Here is a 20,112-nt window from a genome sequence, read left to right on the forward strand (position 1 = left end):
TTTTTTTGAGTTGGAGTCTCACTCCGTCGCCCAGACTGGAGTGCAGTGGCCACTCCCAGCCACCGCAGCCTCAACCTGCTGGGCTCCGGTGATCCTTCTGCTTCAGCCTTCTGAGTAGCCGGAATTATAGGCGCGCGCTACCACACCCGGCTAATTTTTTGATTTATTGTAAAGATGAGGTCTCACCTGCCCAGGCGGGTCTCGAACCCACGGGCTCAGGCAATCCAGCCTCCCAAAGGTGCGGGATTACAGGCTGAGCCACCGAGCCCGGCTCATTCTTTCTCTTTAGGTCACATTTTTATTTTTTGTTTTAAAGATGTGTGGTACAATTGAGCATGAGGTCATCATACAGGTAAAGTTTGGGCCTCCCCTTGGCCCCCATTTCGTCTGGTTTGAAATCAGGTACCCTTATTGATGTTTATGCCATCCTCCCTCCCCTGGCAGTGGTTTTCTACTGCCAATCTCTTTCTTATAGTATTACGGTAATTGTTCAGGGTCTGCTTATGAGTGAGAACATGTGGTACTCTTCTTTGTTTCTGTGACAGATCACTGAGTATGATAGACTCTAAATCCATCCAAGTTGCTGCGAAGTCCATATGTTTGTCCTTCTTTATGGCTGCATAATATGCCGTCATGTAGATATTTTTTATCCAGACCAGTTTAGATGGACAGCATGGTTGGTAACATGTTTTTGCTATTGTGAGTAGTGAAGCAATAAACATATGTGTGCAGGTATCTTTTTTGAGAATGATTTGAGTTCCTCCGGGTATATTCCTAGCAGGGGGATTGCTGGGTCATATGAAGGTCAATTTCTAGTTCTTTTAGAAATCGCCACACTGTTTTCCATAGAGGTTGAACTAGTTTGCATTCCCAATAGGAGTATAGAAGCGTTCCCTTTTCTCCACATCCTCGCCAGCATCTGTTGTTGTTTGTTTTATTAATGATGGTCACTCTTCCTGGGGTTAGGTAGTATTGCAATATGGTTTTGATTGGCATTTGTCTGATGATTAGTGAGGCTGAACGCTTTTTCATGTGTCTGTTGGCTGCCCATATGTCTTCTTTTGAGAAGTGTCTATTCTTTTTAATGAGGCTGTTTGTTTTTTTCCTTTTGGCACATTTGAATTCCTTGTAGATCCTGGATGTTAGGCCTTTGTCATATATATCGTTGACAAATATTTTTTCCTATTCTGTAGGCACACTTTTTTTTTTAACCTGTAAGGTAAGATAATCTTTAAAGTTCATTCCAAGCCAGGCTCGGTGGCTCGGCCGGTAATCCCGCGCCTTTGGGAGGCTGAGGTGAGTGGATTGCCTGAGCCCACGGGTTCGAGACCCACCTGGGCAACTTGGTGAGCCCTCATCTCTACAATAAATCAAAAAAATTAGCCGGGCGTGGTAGCACGCGCCTGTAGTTCCAGCTACTTGGAAGGCTGAGGCGGAAGGATCGCTGGAGCCCAGCAGGTCGAGGCTGCGGTGGCTGGGAGCGGCCACTGCACTCCAGTCTGGGCGACAGAGTGAGACTCCAACTCAAAAAAATAAATAAATAAATAAAGTTCATTCCGGTTTAATATTCTGTGATTGGGAGGAAAAGTCTACCAACCTAAGTTTGAGCATGGTGGGGGCTGCAAATTAACAGTATACCTCAGTACTTTTGGGCTTCCATAATAGAATACCATAGACTGGGTGACTTCAACCACAGATTGATTTTTCACAGTTTTGAAGGTCAAGAAGTCTAAGATCAAGGCCTCAGCTGGCTCGGTGTCTGGTAAGGACCCAATTCTTTATTCATAGACCATATTTTCGCTGTGTCCTCTTGTGGTGGAAAGAGTGAAGCAGCTCTCTGGGATCTCTTTCGTAAGAGCACTAATCCCATTCATCAAGGCTCCACTCTTGCATGTTAATCACCTACCAAAGGCCCTACCTCATAAGATCATCGCATTGGAAGTTAGGATTTCCACATATGAATTTGGGGGGGGGCACATTCATTCTATTACACAGCAGAAACAAAAAACAAGTTTTATTTGTTCATATGTGGAAACATTCATATGTAGAAGTTCCCTGAACAGCTAGGATTAAGGATGTATATACCACCTTAGTAGGAGAAAGGGTGGGGATGGAAAGGGTTTCTATGGGAAGATCAAATTGGCTTTTATGGGGAGCAGTGGAAGGTATGACAGTGTGCGATAACATTTGTTTATGCAATTTATCATCCAGGTGCGAGTGGTCTGAATGATTTGTCTCATTTTTGTCATTGAAGCTTCCTGGGGAAGGGGGATGGGGGAGGGATGTACAAGGTCCAACAGTGAAATTTGGAAACCATCCTAGAACAAGTACCACACATCTCATTGCTGAGTATCACTATGGTCACTTTCTAAGTACTCCCCTTGGGAAGCTATGCACTGACACTATCACCTAGTCCACCTGTCAAAGCAGTTTTGGAGCTCTATTTCTGGAATGGCCAGCAGAGCTGTTGTCACAAGAATGTCAGAGCTTGAATTAGAGTAGCAAACAAGCATTAAATTTCTTGTTAAACTTGGCAAGAGGGGAAGTGAAATCAGGGACATGTTAGTAAGAGTTTATGGGGATAATGTCTTGAAAGACAATGGCAGTGTACAAATGAATTAAACATTTTCAGAGGGGAGAGGAAGTGTCACTGATGAAGAGAGGTCAGGACTGCCAGCAACAAGCAGACCTGATGAAAACATGGCAAAAATTTGTTGAATTGTGCATTAAAGTCATGGGCAGACTGTGAGAAGCATGGCAGACCAAATAAATATCAATAGAGAAACAGTTAGGAAAATCTCAACTGAAAATCTTGGCATGAGAAAGGTGTGTGCAAAATTGGTCCCGAAGGACTGATTCCATCACGACCTTGCACCAGCTCACAAAGCACTGTCTGTGAGGGAGCTTTTAGCCAGTAAACAAATAACTGTATTGCAACATCCTCCCTACTCACCTGATCTGGCCCCCAGTGACTTTTTTCCTTTACCTAAAGATAAAGGAAATATTGAAAGGAAGACATTTTGAGGACATTCAGGACATCAGGGGTAACACAATGACAGCTCTGATGGCACTTCCAGAAAAAAGAGTTCCAAAATTGCTTTGTCAGGTCAGGCGCTGGTGTCAGTGCATAGCTTCCCAAGGGAAGTACTTTGAAGACTGCTGATATTCAACAATGAGGTATGTAGCACTTTTTCTAGGATGAGTTTGGAAACTAATTGTCAGATCTCAAATGACAGCTTCATTCTTGAAAGGCTCTGCACTAGTCAGATAAGAGCAGCTCCAAAAAGTCTTTTTTCTATATAAACTGTATCTCAAATTTCATTCAGCTCAAAATAATCTTTATACCATGTTGATGGGTCTACATGGGTCTCTACATTTGAAAGGGAAAGGGGGACAGTGTTTCTTAATGTGTAATAGATACTATATGGGGGTGCAAAATATATATATACACATTTAAGATGTGACATTCACTCAAACGACAGTGTTAATCAAATAAATGCTAGTGTCACTATCCAACACACAGGACAAATAAAATGGCGGAAGTAAGGTTGAGCAAATGTCATACTACAATGTGCTACAGTAATCTAATTCAACTTCGAAAAGTAATATATGGATAACATCTCTTAAAAATGTATACACATTTTGGCACCCCCTGTATTTTTATTTTCAAGATAACGTAAGAATAGTAGATGTTATGAGACTATTTTAAAAATGAATTTATTTAGGTGTTTTGGGAAATATCTTGGGGTGCTAATTCCCAGTGTGAATTCCAAGAAACATTAGTGTCATGGAAAACTCCATAAAAAGGGGGCTGTTAATGAAATAACTCTGGGAACACTGCAACTTGTTATATAGTCATGTTGCACACTAGTAAATTAAAGGTTTTATGGTGTCATATACTAAAACACACCTAACTTTCTTGACTCTACATTTCTCAAAGCTATTTGACTTCATGATGCCATTTTCTACACACCATCAACTGGCATTCCACAGAAAGAGTGTTCTGCTAGACATGTGAAAAAATAAATTGTAAGAATATTAATGTAATAAAATATATCATACTTCACAATTTATTGTTGCATATATTCCTTATGACAGGTAGAGGAAGACTCTACAAAAAAAAAAGAGTATAGACCTATTAGGTAGAATAAGTAATGCTAGCTGCTGTAACAAAAAACTTTCAAATCTCGGGGCCTGTAACACAACAAACCCAAATCTGAGGGAGCTTGCATGTAATGTCTACCTATTCCAAAGAAGTCACCCAGAGGTCCAGCAGGGAAAAACACTGGTTTACTAGAACTCACAGGAGGCCCTTCGAGGACACACTTGCCTCTGAGTGTCAGCCCCCTTTCCAATCTGTGAAAGGTGAATAATAAAGTTTACTTCTTTCTACTTTCAAAAAAAAAAAAGAGCTTACAGGAGGCCAAGGGCAGTGGTTCACCCCTCTAATCCCAGCACTTTGGGAGGCAGAAGCAAGAGGATCCAGGGGTTTCAGACCAGCCTAGGCAACTTGGTAAGACCTTGTCTCTATAATAAATCAAAAAAATTAGCTTGTAGTTCCAGCTACTTGGAAGGCTGAAGCAGAAGGATCACCCAAGCCCTGCAGGTTGAGGCTGCGGTGGCCATGAGCATGTCATTGCATTCCAGTCTGGGTTACAGAGTGAGACTCTAACTCAAAGAATAAACAAATAAAATAAAACAGGCAGCATTGATGGCAGCCGGTCAGAGAAGAAAATGCACCTCAGGACAGTACAGCAAGCGGTTTTATAATCAATAAATTAATTACTTAAATTGCTATATGGTGTTTACAGTTACATTGATTAAAGACTGACATCTACATTGCTTTCAGTTTTGCATTATCACTTGTGTCCCATGACTCATGACTGGGGATATGCATATCTTTAGGCAGCTCCTTGAGGGAAGGGGCAGAAAGAAGCCAGGCACAGGGGAAAAAATGTCTATATCTGGACAGGACCTTACAGACTTGACACAATAAAGATTTCTTTTCTACATCACAGTCCGATGAGGGTCAGAGGTTCAATCAGGGCTGACTTAAGCGCCTTCTTTCTAAAGTCTTTAAAATATAGGGTCTAAAAAGTTAGGTATGTTTGTTTCTGGGGCTGTAAATTCCTCCTTACATCTTTTGTGCTGGTTGTCCTGATGAAAAAGCCAAACTCTGTAAAATATTTAAAGAGGCTTATTCTGAGCCAAGGTGAGTGACCATGGCCCAGGAAACTGTCTCAAGATGGTCCTGAGGAAGTGTGTCTAAGGCAGTCAGGTTACAGTTTGTTTTTATATATTTTAGGGAGACAAGAGTTACAAGTGAAGACATAAATTATTCCATGGGTGGTGTACACTAGTTCAGCCTAAAGAAGTGGGATACCTTGAAGCAGGGCTTACACGTCAAAGGGGAATTCAAGCATTTTCTGATTGGCATTTGGTTGAAAGAGTTAAGCTCCTTTCCTTAGTGGAAAGGAATACTTAAGCTAAGATGAGCAAGTCCTGGAAGCCAAAGTTCTAGTTATGTAGCTAAAGCCTCTGAAAATGCAGACTGCAGAGAAAATAGATAACTGTCTCTTTTAGGACCTTCAAAGGTGTCTGAAAGAAGTAGAAAAGGAAGGAGTTAGTCTACAGATGCACATTTCCCCACAAGAGATCGCTTTGCAGGGCCATTTCAAAATATGTCAAAGAAATATATTTTGGGATGAAATATTTGTATTTCTTTAAGGGCCTACTACCTGTCATGTGATGCTATACCAGAAACAGGTGGGAATCTGGTGTCTTACTGCCACAAAGAGTCTTATGATCTCTGTTTTTATCTTTTTGAGTCAGGGTCTCACTCTGTCACCCAGACTTGAGTGTAGGGCATGATCATGGCTCACCACAGCCTCGACTTCCTGGGCTCAAGGTATCCTCCTGCCCCAGCCTCCTGAGTAGCTAGGACTATGTAGTCCTAGCTGATTTTTTATTTGTGTAGAGATGAAATCTCACTGTACTGCCCAGGCTGGTCTCAGCCTCCTGGGCTCCAGCTTTCCTCCCACCTCGGTCTCCCAAAGCTCTGAGTACAGGCCACCATGCTCAGCCTATAAACCACCATGCTCGGTCTGTGATCTCTATGTTAATATTAATGCTGGTCAGTTGCCCCTAAAATCCATTAGAGAGGCATGTCCAACCTCGCTTCCCATCATGGCCAGAATTCAGTTTTTCAGATTTCTCTGGGGTTCCTTGACCAAGAGAGGCATCCTGTTGGTTTGGTGAAGAGGAGGGCTTAGGCTTTTATTTTTGGTTAGTTGGCAGAGGAAGGAGTACGGAAAGTTTTGTGAGAGGTTTTAGTGGCCATGCCTGAAGTGTCACACATCACCTTCACACATGCTGGAGAGCTAGGACTCAGTCACATGCTCCTCCTCACTGCAGAGGAGGCTGGGGATGCCACCTTCCCATGAACCCAGGAGGAAAAGGAAGCAGGGCAGGCAAAGTAAACATGTACCATCTTCTCTCCATGGTAGACCTTAGGTCAGATAGACTTAGGAATAAATCCCTGATCAGTCTAACCGAGTGGCCTCTTCTTCTTCTAACTTCCTCTGAGTCCTCTGAGTCTCTCCTTTCTCAGTGTAAAAACAAGGTTAAAGGACAAACAAAGCAAAAACTACCTTCCAAGATGATAAATAAGATTAAATAAAATGATTCACATGAAGTCACCTATCATCTGGTACATACTTTGAATGTTCAAACAAATATCGGGAATACCATACAGATTATTCCCACGAATGTGTTTTTTTACACAAGTATGTTCTATTTTAAAAGTTTGCTTCTGGATGAAACAAATAATATAAAAATTCTGAGTTATTTTTGCTCTGAAAATTTCCTGTGGATATATGAGGACAAAAAAGAAAAGGAAGGAAGGAAGGAAGGAAGGAAGGAAGGAAGGAAGGAAGGAAGGAAGGAAGGAAGGAAGAAAGAAAGAAAGAAAAATGGAGTGTGAGAGTGTGTGTGTGGGGGGGGTGACAACTTCTCCTTCTGGAGGAGGGATATTGGTGTGAGCTGTGTACAGTATTGCTTTCAGCAAGCTTTGTATTAGTTTTGAGTCCACAGTTCGCTCAGCATGTCCATGCACACGTGATTTCACTTTATTTCTGTCACACAGACCAACATAAAATGGGCAGGATGGTTCTCACTTACTACTTCAGGGGTATTTGGGATGGAGGAGTGATGAGGTTTCCTCGGTTGGTTTCAGAATGGCTGAATGATGATTCCAGTCAGAACACAGTGGAAGGAAACCCCTGGCCCCGTCTCTTGCTTCTCACAGTACTCTATCTCATAAATCCTGGGCCTTTTCCCCAATCCTGTTTCAACCACAGATAACTGCATGTCTCCAGAATACTCTGCTCAGAAGTCTTCCATGCCGTTCTCCACACCAAGAAGCTTTGTCCATTTTCCTCCTGCTCCCAGAATGTCCCGCGATGCAGGCTTCTATGAACTGGAGGAAGCTGGTGGTTCCGTTTGCAAAGGCTGTTTGTGAAATGAGTGACCGATCTCGACAAGTCCTGAGTAAGTTTTAAGTTACTTTATTTGTACTCTCAGTGCAGAATCACTGTCTGAAGAAGAAGCTGTAGCAGATTTTTTTTTTTGTTTTTGCTTTTGTTTTTGAGTTGGAGTCTCACTCTGTCGCCCAGGCTGGAGGGCAGTGGCACACTCACGGCCACCCCAGCTTCCACCCGCTGGGCTCCGGTGATCCTTCCTCCTCAGCCTTCCAAGTAACCGGAACTGCAGGCATGCACCACTCTCCTCGGCCTCCCAAAGTGCTGGGATTACAGGCTGAGCCACTAAGCCCGGCCCAAATTTTTGATAGATTTCAAAACGTGCAAGTATTTGAGCACATGGTATGTGAATTATTGAAAAGATTAGCCTAAAGCTTTTATAGTCATTACTCTTATCACACCAAGCAGGTATAGTTCTTAGACTTGGATGCGACATTGATATCAGATTTTTAAATATATATACGTATATATTTTTACAAATAGAGACAAGGTCTCACTATATTGCCCAGGCTGGTTTCGAACTCCTGGGCTCAAGTGATCCTCCCACCTCAGCCTCCCAAAGTGCTGGGATTACAGGCGTGAGCCACCACATCCAGCCAGATATCAAAGCTTGATATCCATAGAATATTCAGTCAAGATAAATTCATCCTTTAAAACTTTTTGCTGGTATTGTTTTGAGACTTTATACATTTTGACCAGAGGCGATGAAAAACAAATGTTAAATTTTGTGTTATTATTTTATTCAATACTATGAAATGTCCTCTTACAGTTTTCAGCTAATATCAAAGGTCCAGTGATTACCCAATAACCCAGTGGATACAGGTGTTTATATACCCTTCTACATGTAGACAATAGCCTTAAATGATTACTAGGGAGAATGAGTGGACCCAGGAAACAGAAACTAACTTGTCAATGATTCTCTTTGAAATTTGAATGAGCCTGAGAGGCAGACATTATCTTTTGAAAAAGTACATCAACAGCAACCCCCTAGGGTTCCCTCCCACTGCAGAAGCTTTTCTGTCCTCAATAAATCCTGTTTTCAAAAGAAAAGAAAAGAAAAAGTACATCCTGGTGTGGTTACATTCCTCAGTCTTCTTTTCAGTGACAGATGATGAAATTTTAGGGAGGAGATGAAAAGCAATTGTCTTCTCTTTGGTGGGTTCAGTCTTTTTTTTTTTTTTCTTTTTTTGAGTTGGAGTCTCACTCTGTCACCCAGACTGGAGTGCAGTGGCCGCTCCCAGCCACCGCAGCCTCAGCCTCAACCTGCTGGGCTCTGGTGATCCTTCTGCTCAGCATTCCAAGTAGTTGGAACTACAGGCGCGTGCTACCACGCCCGGCTAATTTTTGATTTATTGTAGAGATGAGGTCTCGCCAAGTTGCCCAGGCGGGTCTCGAACCCGTGGGCTCAGGCAGTCTGGTGGGTTCAGTCTTAACAGGACTAGCAGAGAAGAGTGTCTTCCAGCAGCTTCTGACCTGCAAGAGCCTTTAATGTTAAATGATCAGCATACCAACGTGCCACATCTGGGGATAATATTCCCCAGGCTCCTTCACTTAAGAGGTACAGAGGAAAAGTACAATGAAATATAAACCACCTAGTTTCCCTCCCAGAGGTGGTTATAGATCCTCATGTAACCTTCAAAATATATTCTCTATATATAAACGTATACATTTTTTTTTCTTTTTTTGTAGAGATGGGTTCTCACTATGTTGCCCAGGCTGGTCTAGAACTCCTGACTGAAGCAATCCTCCCACCCTGACCTACCCAAATCCTGGGTCTTTTTTTTTTTTTTTTTAATTGGTAGCGTCACATTCCAATTCTTCTTCCACAACTTGCTTTTACCCACTTGCCAGTTTATCATGGAAATCATATGGAATACAGAATCCATAGACCTGCCTCATTCTACGTAATGACTGAAGAGTGTTCTGTTGGGAAGATGTACTATGAATAGTTGTTTCTACTCTTTGCTGTTATAACAGTGCTAGCATGTATTTCTTTGTACATATGTAAACTTACATAGGCAGGAAAATTCCAGGAAGCAAAATCACTGAGTCAAATTGTATGTGCATTTTTATTTTGAGATATTTTGCCACATGACCCTCCACAGAGGTCAGGGTTGTCACGTCACCTAACTTTAATTGGCCACCATTCACACTGTAGTCGAAGTAAACTGCACATCAAGTTGCACACCATAGCAGTCCCGCCTGACAAAGGATGTACCAATATACCCTTCATCAGTAGATATGAGAGTATCCAACTGCATGCTTTTCAACTATGTTATCAAACTTTGAACTTTGCCATTCTGAAATTTAAAAAAAACACCTTTTAACTTGAATTTTTTTTATTAAGAATGAGGTTCTGCTGGTTTTCTTCTACCTCAGATCCCATTGTATGTCAGATTCTGCAAGTTACTGTTATAGGACCACTGGGTTCTATTGCCTGCTGGTAACAGACCAAGACACAGAAACGATGGGAGTTGCAACAGAGAAAGAGTTTCATTTCAGTGTAGCCAGTTGAGGAGAGGAATCCCAAATCTACCACCCCGTGCAGCTCGGGGATGGGGTTTTTCAGGATTCTGGACGCATGATGAACTAAAATGTGGGGATCACTGATTTGTTGACAAGTGAGGGGTAAAATCAGGGATAGGGAGATAAATAAACACGTTTCCATACTGAGTTGGTTTCTTGGTAGGGGACTTCAGACTGGTAGACCTCAGCCATTTTGCTGGAATCCTGGATCAGAAAAGCACCTTAAATTATTTTTGAGTAAAAAGTTCCAGTGTTGACTGTGCACAGTGGCTTACGCCTGTATCCCAGCACTTTGGGAGGCTGAGGCAGGAGAATTGCTTGAGTCCAGGAGTTAGAGAGCCTGGGCAACATAGCAAGATCCCATCTCTACAAAAAAATCAAAAAATTAGCTGGCCATTTTGGCACAGGCCTAACTACTCAGGAGGCTGAGACAGAAGGATGGCCTGAGCCCAGGAATTCAAGGCTATGGTGAGTCATGATCATGTCACTGTGCTCCAGCCTGGGCAACAGAGTGAGACCCCAACTCAAAAAAAAAAAAAAGGCAGGCTTGGTGTCTCATGCCTGTCATCCCAGCACTTTTGGCTGCAATGACTGTGAGCATGCCACTGCACTCCATTCTGGGTGACAGAGTGAGATTCTGACTAAAAAATAAAAAAGATATAAAAAAGTTCCAGTGTCAGATGTTTTATCTCCAGGGACAGTACAGGAGCAGGTGTCAGCTGCTGTGTGACTGTCGGTTAGTTAGCAGCTTCAGGAAAATGGATAGAAGTTCCCTAGTGCACCCTGGTCCATACCTAACTATAATTCTGCCTACAGCTTGCCTTGCAATTTTCGTTGACTCTGGGAGGGCGGTTTCACCATCATTCTTCCCTCTCTGCTCCTTTTCCATTTGTTCTAAGTATTTTTGTTTTATTTTAAAGGAGCTTTTTCACAATCAAAGTAATTACTCCTTTATCAATAATATGAATTGCAAGTATTTAGTACTTTTTCTTTAACTCGGTGGTATTTTTGCCATGCATAATTATTTTAAAAATCTTTATGTAGCCTACTATAGTCATATTTTCTTTTATTACTTCTGAATTTGGAGTCATACTTCAAAAAACCTGCTTCACTCTGATATTTAAAATATAATTTCCATGCTTCTACTATAATTTCTGTGATTTAATTTTTATGTGTAAATCTTTGATCCATAAGGAGTTTTCTCCTGGTTAATCTTTTTTTTCCTAAATCAGTTGCAAATTGTCCCCACACACTTCTCGAATCTGTTTCATTCCAAATAATATGTCATGCCACCTTTATTGTATACAAAAGTCTCATGTGATGTGCATTTGGGTCCACTTATGGAATCTCTACTTTTTTTTTTTTCAGGTATCTAAGTGATGTTGTTTTAATTATGTTAGCTTGATAATGTATTTTAACATTTAATAGATTTGTTTTCTGAGAATTGTCCTTTAAATGTACCAAAATTCAGGTTGTAATATCAGAAATATTAAAGTATAGTTTTTGGCTTTTTTTTTTTTTTTTTTGTCAGGCAATCTCACTCTGTCACCCAGGCTGGAGTGCAGTGGCATGCTCACAGCCACTGCAGCCTCAAACTGCAGGGCTCAGGCGATGCTTCCACCTCAGCTTTCCAAGTAACTGGAACCACCGGTGCATGTCACCACACCCAGCTAATTTTTTAATTTATTTTGGAGACGAGGTCTCACCAAGTTGCCCAGGCTGGTCTCAAACCCCTGTCTCTGCCTCCCAAAGTGTTGGGATTACAGGCATGGCCACTGCGCCCAGCTTATTGGCTATTTTTAAAGGTTTATATATTTATATGTACCAGGTGTTCATAAAATCTGAAAACGTAGATACTATTTCATTTTTTACCGATTAAGATGTCCATGATGACATTGTATATGTGTGTGTATTTAAATATATTCACCTATGTATGTCCTCAGACTTTATATAGATACCCTATAAAATTGTCAGTCGAAAATCATGAAGTCAATCCATTAAGCAAAAATGTGAACCATCATCAAATTTCTTCAAATCCTGAATTTGAGCTTTTAACTCTAGTGACAAATAGGAAAAATTTTCCACATTTGTGAGTGATAAGTGTTGGCCAGGATATACTGAGAAAAGGATATCCTGGGTTTCAGGAGGAAAACCGTATTTATCATGACTGATTTTATACCCCCCAGGAAAGTGTTGGGCATCTTTGCAAGAATCTTCTCTGAACACCCTGGTCCAGATGCTTAAGGCAGCTGTCATCTCTCAATTGCTTAATTGGACTGAATCCATTTCGGGTCACTCTGCTATTAAAGCGCTTCTCGGAGTCATGAAAGAAGTATATAAGGTAAGAGTTCATCTAAAGGCATGCATATACCATTTTATTAAGTAAACATCTGCTAAGTCTCAGTCAATTGGAGTTTTAAGAAATCAAATAAAATCATGAGAAGTGAAAAAACGGTTTTTGGGTTTTTTTGTTGTTGTTGGAATCTCACTCTGTTGCCTAGGCGGGAGTACAGTGGAACACTCTTGGTCACTACAGCCTCCACCTGCCTGGCTCAGGTGATCCTTCCGCCTCAGCCTTCCAAGTAGCTAGAGCCACAAGCGTGTGCCACTACGTGGTTAATTTTTTGATTTATTGAAGAGACAAGTTCTCGCCAAGTAGCCCAGGCTGGTCTTGAACTCCTGAGCTCAGGCAGTCCGCTCACCTCCGCCTCCCAAAGTGCTGGGATTACAGATGTGAGCTACCACGCCTGGCTATTTATTTATTTACTTATTTATTTTTATTTTTGAGTTGGAGTCTCACTCTGTCGCCCAGGCTGGAGTGCAGTGGCACACTCACAGCCACCCTAGCGTCGACCTGCTGGGCTCCAGCGATTCTTCCGCCTCAACCTTCCAAGTAGCTGGAACTACAAGTGCACGCCACCACACCTGGCTAATTTTTTATGTATTGTAGAGACAAGGTCTTGCCAAGTTGCTCGGACTGGTCTCGAACCGTGGGCTCAGGCAATCTACTCACCTCGGCCTCCCAAAGTGCCGGGATTACAGGCTGAGCCACCAAGCCTGGCCTGTATTTTTAAAAGTAATGTATAAAAGGAAAATGTTTGGTATTTAATAATTGGGGACTTAAAAAGTGAAAAACTTCTTGAGAACTTACAATGTTTTGTCATGAATTCTTTCATTAAGAAAAAGTACATTGTGCCTGTAGTCCCAGCTACTCAGGAGGCTGAGACAGGAGGATCGTTTGAGCTCAAGTTCAAGTTCGAGGCTGCAGTGAGCTATGATCATGCATCTGCATTCCATCCTGGGTGACAGAGCAAGACCTTGTGTCTAAAAAAAAAAAAGGAGAGAGAAATGCATTAAGGATATTGCTATAGGCCAGGCTCAGTGACTCAGCCTCTAATCCCAGCACTTTGGGAAGCCAAGGTGAGTGGATTGCCTGAGTCTGGGGGAGTTCGAGACTAGCTCAGGCAACTTGGCAAGACCTCATCTCTACAATACATAAAAAATTAGCTGAGCATGGTAGCGCGCACCTGTAGATCTGGTTACTTGGAAGGCTGAGGCGGAAGTATCGCCAGAGCCCAGTAGGTTGATGCTGGAGTGGTCGTGAGTATGCCACTGCACTCCAACCTAGGCACAGAGTGAGACTCCAACTCAAAAAAAAAAAAGGATATCGCTATATGTAGCAACATGAGTGAATTTCATCAACTTGGTGATGAGCAAAAAATACTAAAAAATTATGCTCTATGACTTCTTTTATATGAATTTTAAAAACAAGCAAAACTAATCTTTAATAATATAAATCAGAATGGTGTTTACTCTTGGTAGGGGGGGCAGTTGACTTGGAAGGAGCATGGGGGAGCTTTCTAGATGTTCCCGAAAATGTTCTATGTCTTCATCTGGACAGTACTTACCACAAGTATACAACTGTGTGTCAAGCTGTACATTTAAGATATCTGCACTTACTGAATATGAAGTTTGACAATTAAATTCATGTACTCATCCTGGAAAAAGTGCTACATACCTTCATTGCTGAAAATCACTATAGTCACCTTTGAAGTACTTCCCTTGGGAAGCTATGCAGCTCATCAGTGCCTAGTCCACGCGTCAAAGCAATTTTGGAACTCTTTCTGAAATGGCCATCAGAGCTGTCATCATATTACCTTTGATGTCCTGAATGTCATCAAATGTCTTCCTTTCAATATTGCCTTTATCATCTGGTGAAGAAAAAAGTCATTGGGAGCCAGATCAGGTGAGTAGGGAGGGTGTTCCAACACAGCTATTTGTACAGTGCTGCCAATGTAAGCACACGTGGTCAGTTTGCAAACTTAACTGGCAGAACTCAACAGATAATGATGACAGTGCTGATGGTCATTCCAGAAAAAGAGTTCCAAAACTTTTTTTTTTGACGGGTGGACAAGGCGCTGGCATCGGTGCCTAGCTTCCCAAGGGGAGTACTTCAAAGGCAACCATAGTGACATTCAGCAATGATGTGTGTAGCACTTTTTCTAGGATGGTTCACAAACTTAATTATTGGACCTTGTATAGGTTATAACTTGGTAAAAATTAAATAGGAAGAAAAGAAGAAAAAGTTCATAGAGGAGCATGGCCAGAACAAAGAAAGAGGCCAATGGATACTGCTATGTCATTTGATTCTGTCCATATCAGAATGTTTATGAAATCCCACTATAGAAAGATCAGGTGGGGCCACTAGGATTTAGTGTTCACATTCTCTGTGGCCCTGTCAACATTAGGAACACCCAGAGTGCAAGGTCTGTTTTTTCTTTTATGAGTCAGGGTCTCACTGTCATGCAGGCTGGAGTGCAGTGGCATTATCACAGCTCACTGTAGCCTTGACCTTCTGGGCTCAGGCAATTGTTCCACCTCAGCCTCCCAAGTAGCTGAGCCTACAGGTGCACGCCACCACACCAGGCTAATTTTTTTAATTTTTGTAGAGGTGAGGTCTTGTTATGCTGCCTAGTCTTGTCTCGAACTTCTGGGCTCAAGCAGTCCTCTCACTTCAGCCTCCTAAGGTGCTGGGATTACAGGTATAAGCTATTGTGCCTGGCCTCAAGGTCTGTTTTAGTGGGAGTCAGTGGCATCCAGAAGTCACAGGACTTGGTTACATCATGCTCATTCTATTTTGGGTGCTAGTCCCTGCAAATAGAAATCAGGTTGGGCTCTTGACCAACTATAAGGATGGACATCAGGTAAGTGGCTGAATTCTCTTCTCACAGAGACGAGTGATTCCCAGAAGAACTCTTAAATTCCAGAAATGTAGACCAGAGTAACAGGCACTGATGTCAATAGCATCTAGGGCGACACATCTCAACCTTTAACATGCATACTAATTACCTAAGATCTTGTTAAAACTCAGATTCTGATCCCATAAGCCTTGGGTAGAGCCTAAGATTATGAGAAACTCTTTTTTTTTTGAGTTGGAGTCTCACTCTGTCACCCAGGCTGGAGGGCAGTGGCACACTCCCAGCCACTGCAGCCTCGACCTGCTGGGCTCCTGTGATCCTTCTGCCTCAGCCTTCCAAGTAGCTGGAACTACAGGCATGCACTACCACCCCTGGCTATTTTTTTTTTTTTAATTGTGAGACGAGGTCTCACCAAGTTGCCCTGATGGGTCTCGAACCTGCAGACTCAGACAATCCTCTTGCCTCGGCCTCCCAAAGTGCTGGGATTACAGGCTGAGCCACTGAACCCTTCCATGAGAAACTCTTATGTGATGCTTTTGTTGATAGTCTAGGTATTTATGCTTTGATGTTCTTGTGCCTAGGAAGAAAAGCTAATTAATAATTAATCATTAAGACCATTAAGTTGTAATTTACTGTATTAAGCTGCAATTAGTAAACATGATGATTGGTTTGGGTTCCTGAAATGGTATCTTCGGTTTTATGAAAAAATGGAAGATCATATTTGTTCCACTAATGTTGTGATAGAGCGTAATTTCAAGTCATACTAACTTCAGACCCAAGCATTGCCATCAGTCTTGTCTCTCTCTGCTTCTTTCTTTTTGTGTTTCATTCTCTCTTATTGCATACAGGGTATCATAGCAGGGCACCATTTCTTACATTTATCTTTTTTCCATCTAGGCTAATTTTTAAATTTTTTTTATTTTGAGTTGGAGTCTCGCTCTGTCGCCCAGACTGGAGTGCAGTGGCACACTCGTGGCCACCGCAGCCTCAACCTACTGGGCTCCAGCGATCCTTCCACCTCAGCCTTTCAAGTGGCTGGAACTACAGGTGCGCGCTACCACGCCCGGCTAATTTTTGATTTATTGTAGAGATGAGGTCTCACCAAGTTGCCCAGGCGGGTCTCGAACCCGTGTAGGCTAATTTTTATTAATAGAGTACCTCTCTTTCCCTGGTGCTTTGTAGAACTGCGTTTGTTGAAAATCAAATGCTCATTAGCCATGAGGCTGTTAATCTATCCTGTATTAATGCAATACTGTACTAGTCACTGTATCTTTATAATAATTATCGGCATGGTAGAGTAAGTAACTTTTATGTTCTTCTGCAAGATCCTTCTTGCACTGAAATAAAACCTTAAAATTACTTTTTTATTTCAAGTCCACAAATTCCACCTCATGAGCTTTGGGTTGTGTTTTTGACCTGGTAGTGGATTGAATCTATGGAACACTTGGAGAGAAAATAGACAACTGTATAGTATTTTTTTTTTTTTTTTTTTTTTTTTGAGTTAGAGTCTCACTCAGTCGCCCAGACTGGAGTGCAATGGCCGCTCCTGGCCACTGCAGCCTCGACCTGCTGGGCTCCGGCGATCCTTCCGCCTCAGCCTTCCAAGTAGCCGGAATTACAGGCACGTGCTACCACGCCCGGCTGATTTTTGATTTATTGTAGAGATGAGGTCTTGCCAAGTTGCCTAGGCGGGTCTCGAACCCGCGGGCTCAGGCAATTCACTCACCTCAGCCTCCCAAAGGCACGGGATTACAGGCTGAGCCACTGAGCCCGGCTTTTTTTTTTTTTTGAGTCAGAGACTCACTATCCTCCAGGCTGGAGTGCAGTGGCATGACCATGGCCACCGCAGGCTCAATCTGCTGGGCTCAGGTGTTCCTTCCGCCTCAGCCTTCTAAGTAGTTGGGACTACAGGCACACACCACCATGCCTGGCTAATTTTTTATTTGTTGTAGAGACGAGGTCTCGCCATGTTGCCCGGGCTAGTCTTGAACCCCTGGGCTCATGCATTCCTCTCACCTTCCCAAAGTGCTGGGATTATAGGCGGGAGCCACTGCACGTGTCCTAATTTTACAATATTGAGTCTTTTTTTTTTTTTTTTTTTGAGGCAGGGTCTCATTCTGTTGCTGGAGTGCAGTGGTATGATCATGACTCACTGCATCCTCAAATTCCTGGGTTCAAGCAATCCTCCCACCTCAGTCTCCAAAGAAGCTGGGAGTACAGGTGCTACCATGCTCAGCTCAAAAAATTTAAAAAAATTTTTTGTAAAAGCAAGGGTCTCCCTACATTGCTCAGGCTGGTCTCTAACTCCTGTCCTCAACTGATCCTCCCACTTCAGCCTCCCAAAGTGCTGGGATTATAGGCGTGAGCCACAACACTGGGCCAATATTGAGTCTTATAAGTCTGATCATAATATAGCTCTTTATTTATTTAGGTCTCCTTTAGTTTTTTTTCCTTTACTTTCTTACAGTAAATATTTTACAGTTTTCTATGTAGAAATTTTGCAATCTTTTATTAGATTAATCCTGAGTACTTGATATTTGTATGTGATTGTGTATCTTTTTAAAACAGCTTTATCTAGATATAATTCATATATAATTCACTCCCTTAAAATGTACAATGTAATCGTTTTCCCCATATTCACGGAGTTGTATAACCTTTACCACAATCAAATTTAGAACATTTTCATCACCCAAAAAGAAGCCCTGTATCCATCAGCAATCACTCCCCATCCTCCTCCCCCAAACTCCCATTCCCCGCCCCTCCACCCCAGCCTTAGGCAATCACTAATCTACTTTCTGTCTCTACAGATTTGCCTGTCCTGGACATTTCATATAAATGGAATCACACATCATGTGGCCTCCTGTGATGAGGTTCTTTAACTTAGCGTAATGTTTTCAAAGTTCATCCATGCTGTAGCACTCCTTTTTATTGATGAATAATAAGTAATTCATGATATGAAATACCACACTATCCGTTCCTTGATGAATGGATATTTGGGTTATATCCACTTTTTGGCTGTTATGAATAATGCAACTATTTACATTTGTGTACAAGTTTTTGTGTAGACATTTGTTTTCATTTCTCTTGGGTGTATACTTGTACATAAAAGTGGAATACTGGACCCTGTGACAACTCCAGTTTAATCTTGTGAGGAACTACCAGACTGTTTTTTCCAAAGCAGCTACACCATGTTGCAACAGTGTATGACAGTTCCAATTTTCCCACATTCTTGTCAACACTTGTTATTATCTGTCATTTTGAGTATAGTCATCCTAGTATGTGGGAAATGATACCTCTTTGTGGTTCTGATTTGCCTTTCCCTGATGGCTAATGATATGGAGCATTATTTCATATGCTTACTGACCATTTGTATATTTTCTTTGAAGAAATGTTTACTTGGATCTTTTGCTCATTTAAAAACTTTGTTTATTTGTCTTTTTATTATTGAGTTGTAAGAGTTCTTTACATGTAGTTATAAATCCATTTTCAGATATGTGATTTGCTAATATTTTCTCCCATTCTGTGTGTTGTCTTTTCACTTTTCATTTATTGTGTGAAGCACAAATGTTTTTTATTTTGATGATAAATTCAATCGATTTACCTTTTCTTTTTAAATTTGTCATTGGTGTATAGAAATGCAGTAATTTTTGTACATTAACCTTGTTTTAGCAATCTTGCTAAATTTACCTATCAGTACTAATCTGTTGATTCCTCTGAATTTTCTGTGTATACAATTATACAACTTGGGAATAATGACAGCTTTATTCTTCTTATTTCTTTTTCTTTACTTATTTCATCAGCTAGAACCACCAGTATAATATTTATAATCTTGTTCTGATCACAAAGGGAAAACTTTAACATTAGTTTTATGTTTTGCTATGGGATTTTTGTGGATATCTTTTTAAAAGATTAAGGAAGTACCATTCTACTTCTAGTTTGCTAGGAGTTTTTTTTTTTTAAGTCATGAATGGATATTGAATTTTATTAAATGCTTTTTCTGCATATGATGGCCAAATACACAGATGAATTTTCAGCTGTTAAACTAACTTTGCCTACTTGAATTAATCCCACTTGCTTATGATTTTGATGAAGATTTTGAAGACTAAATTTGCTAATATTTTGTTTAGGATATTTGTATCTGTGTTCACAAGTGGGACTGACATGCTATTTTACTTTTTCATAAACTCCCCCTAGGTTTCTGGATCAGGTTGTGCTGGCCTCATGAAATAATTTAGGGACTATTCTCTCTCTCTCTCTTTTTTTTGTTTTCGAGACACAGCAGTTTCACTCTGTTGCCCAGGCTGGAGTGCAGTGACACTATCTTGGCTCACTGCAGCCTTGAATTCCTGAGCTCCAGCGATCTTCCTGTCTCAGCCTTCTGAGTAACTGGACTATAGGCTCATGTCACCATGCCTGGCTAATTTTTCTACTTTTTTGTAGAGATGGGGGTCTTGCTTTGTTCCCCAGGCTGGTCTTGAACTCCTGGGCTCAAGAAATCCTCCTGCCTCAACCTCCCAAAGTGTTGAGGCGTGAGCCCCACGCCCAGCCCTTTTCTATTCTATGTAAGAAATTGTCATATTGGTATTATTTCCTTAGGTGATTGGTAGAATTCATCTGTGAACTCTTTTGGAGATTTATTTGTGGAAAGTTTTAAAAATTGTGTGTTTAATTATTTAACAGCCACAAGATTGTTGAGATTTTCTGTTTCTTGTGTTGGTTATATTTCCCAGGAATTTGCCTCTTTTTCTTTTCTTTTCTTTTCTTTTTCTTTTTTTAGTTAGGGTCTCATTCTGTCACCTATACTGGAGTGCAGTGGCATGATCATGACTCACTACAGCCTCAAACTCCTA

General features: G+C 41.4%; 1 protein-coding gene across 2 annotated transcripts in view; it reads left to right on the forward strand.

The window, feature by feature from the left end:
- HERC6 (HECT and RLD domain containing E3 ubiquitin protein ligase family member 6) overlaps positions 1–20,112 on the forward strand; it is a 74,303-nt gene that overhangs the window by 35,665 nt on the left and 18,526 nt on the right. For both annotated transcript variants that reach the window (XM_008057501.2, XM_021712044.1), the window contains exons 12-13: positions 7,359–7,548; positions 12,251–12,405. In XM_008057501.2, coding sequence (XP_008055692.1) covers positions 7,359–7,548; positions 12,251–12,405 — 345 coding nt within the window. The remainder of the gene's footprint in view (positions 1–7,358; positions 7,549–12,250; positions 12,406–20,112) is intronic.

This window comes from Carlito syrichta, unplaced genomic scaffold (assembly GCF_000164805.1).
Source record: "Carlito syrichta isolate Samal-C Ts95f unplaced genomic scaffold, Tarsius_syrichta-2.0.1 Scaffold303036, whole genome shotgun sequence".
Classification (NCBI taxonomy): Eukaryota; Metazoa; Chordata; class Mammalia; order Primates; family Tarsiidae; genus Carlito; species Carlito syrichta.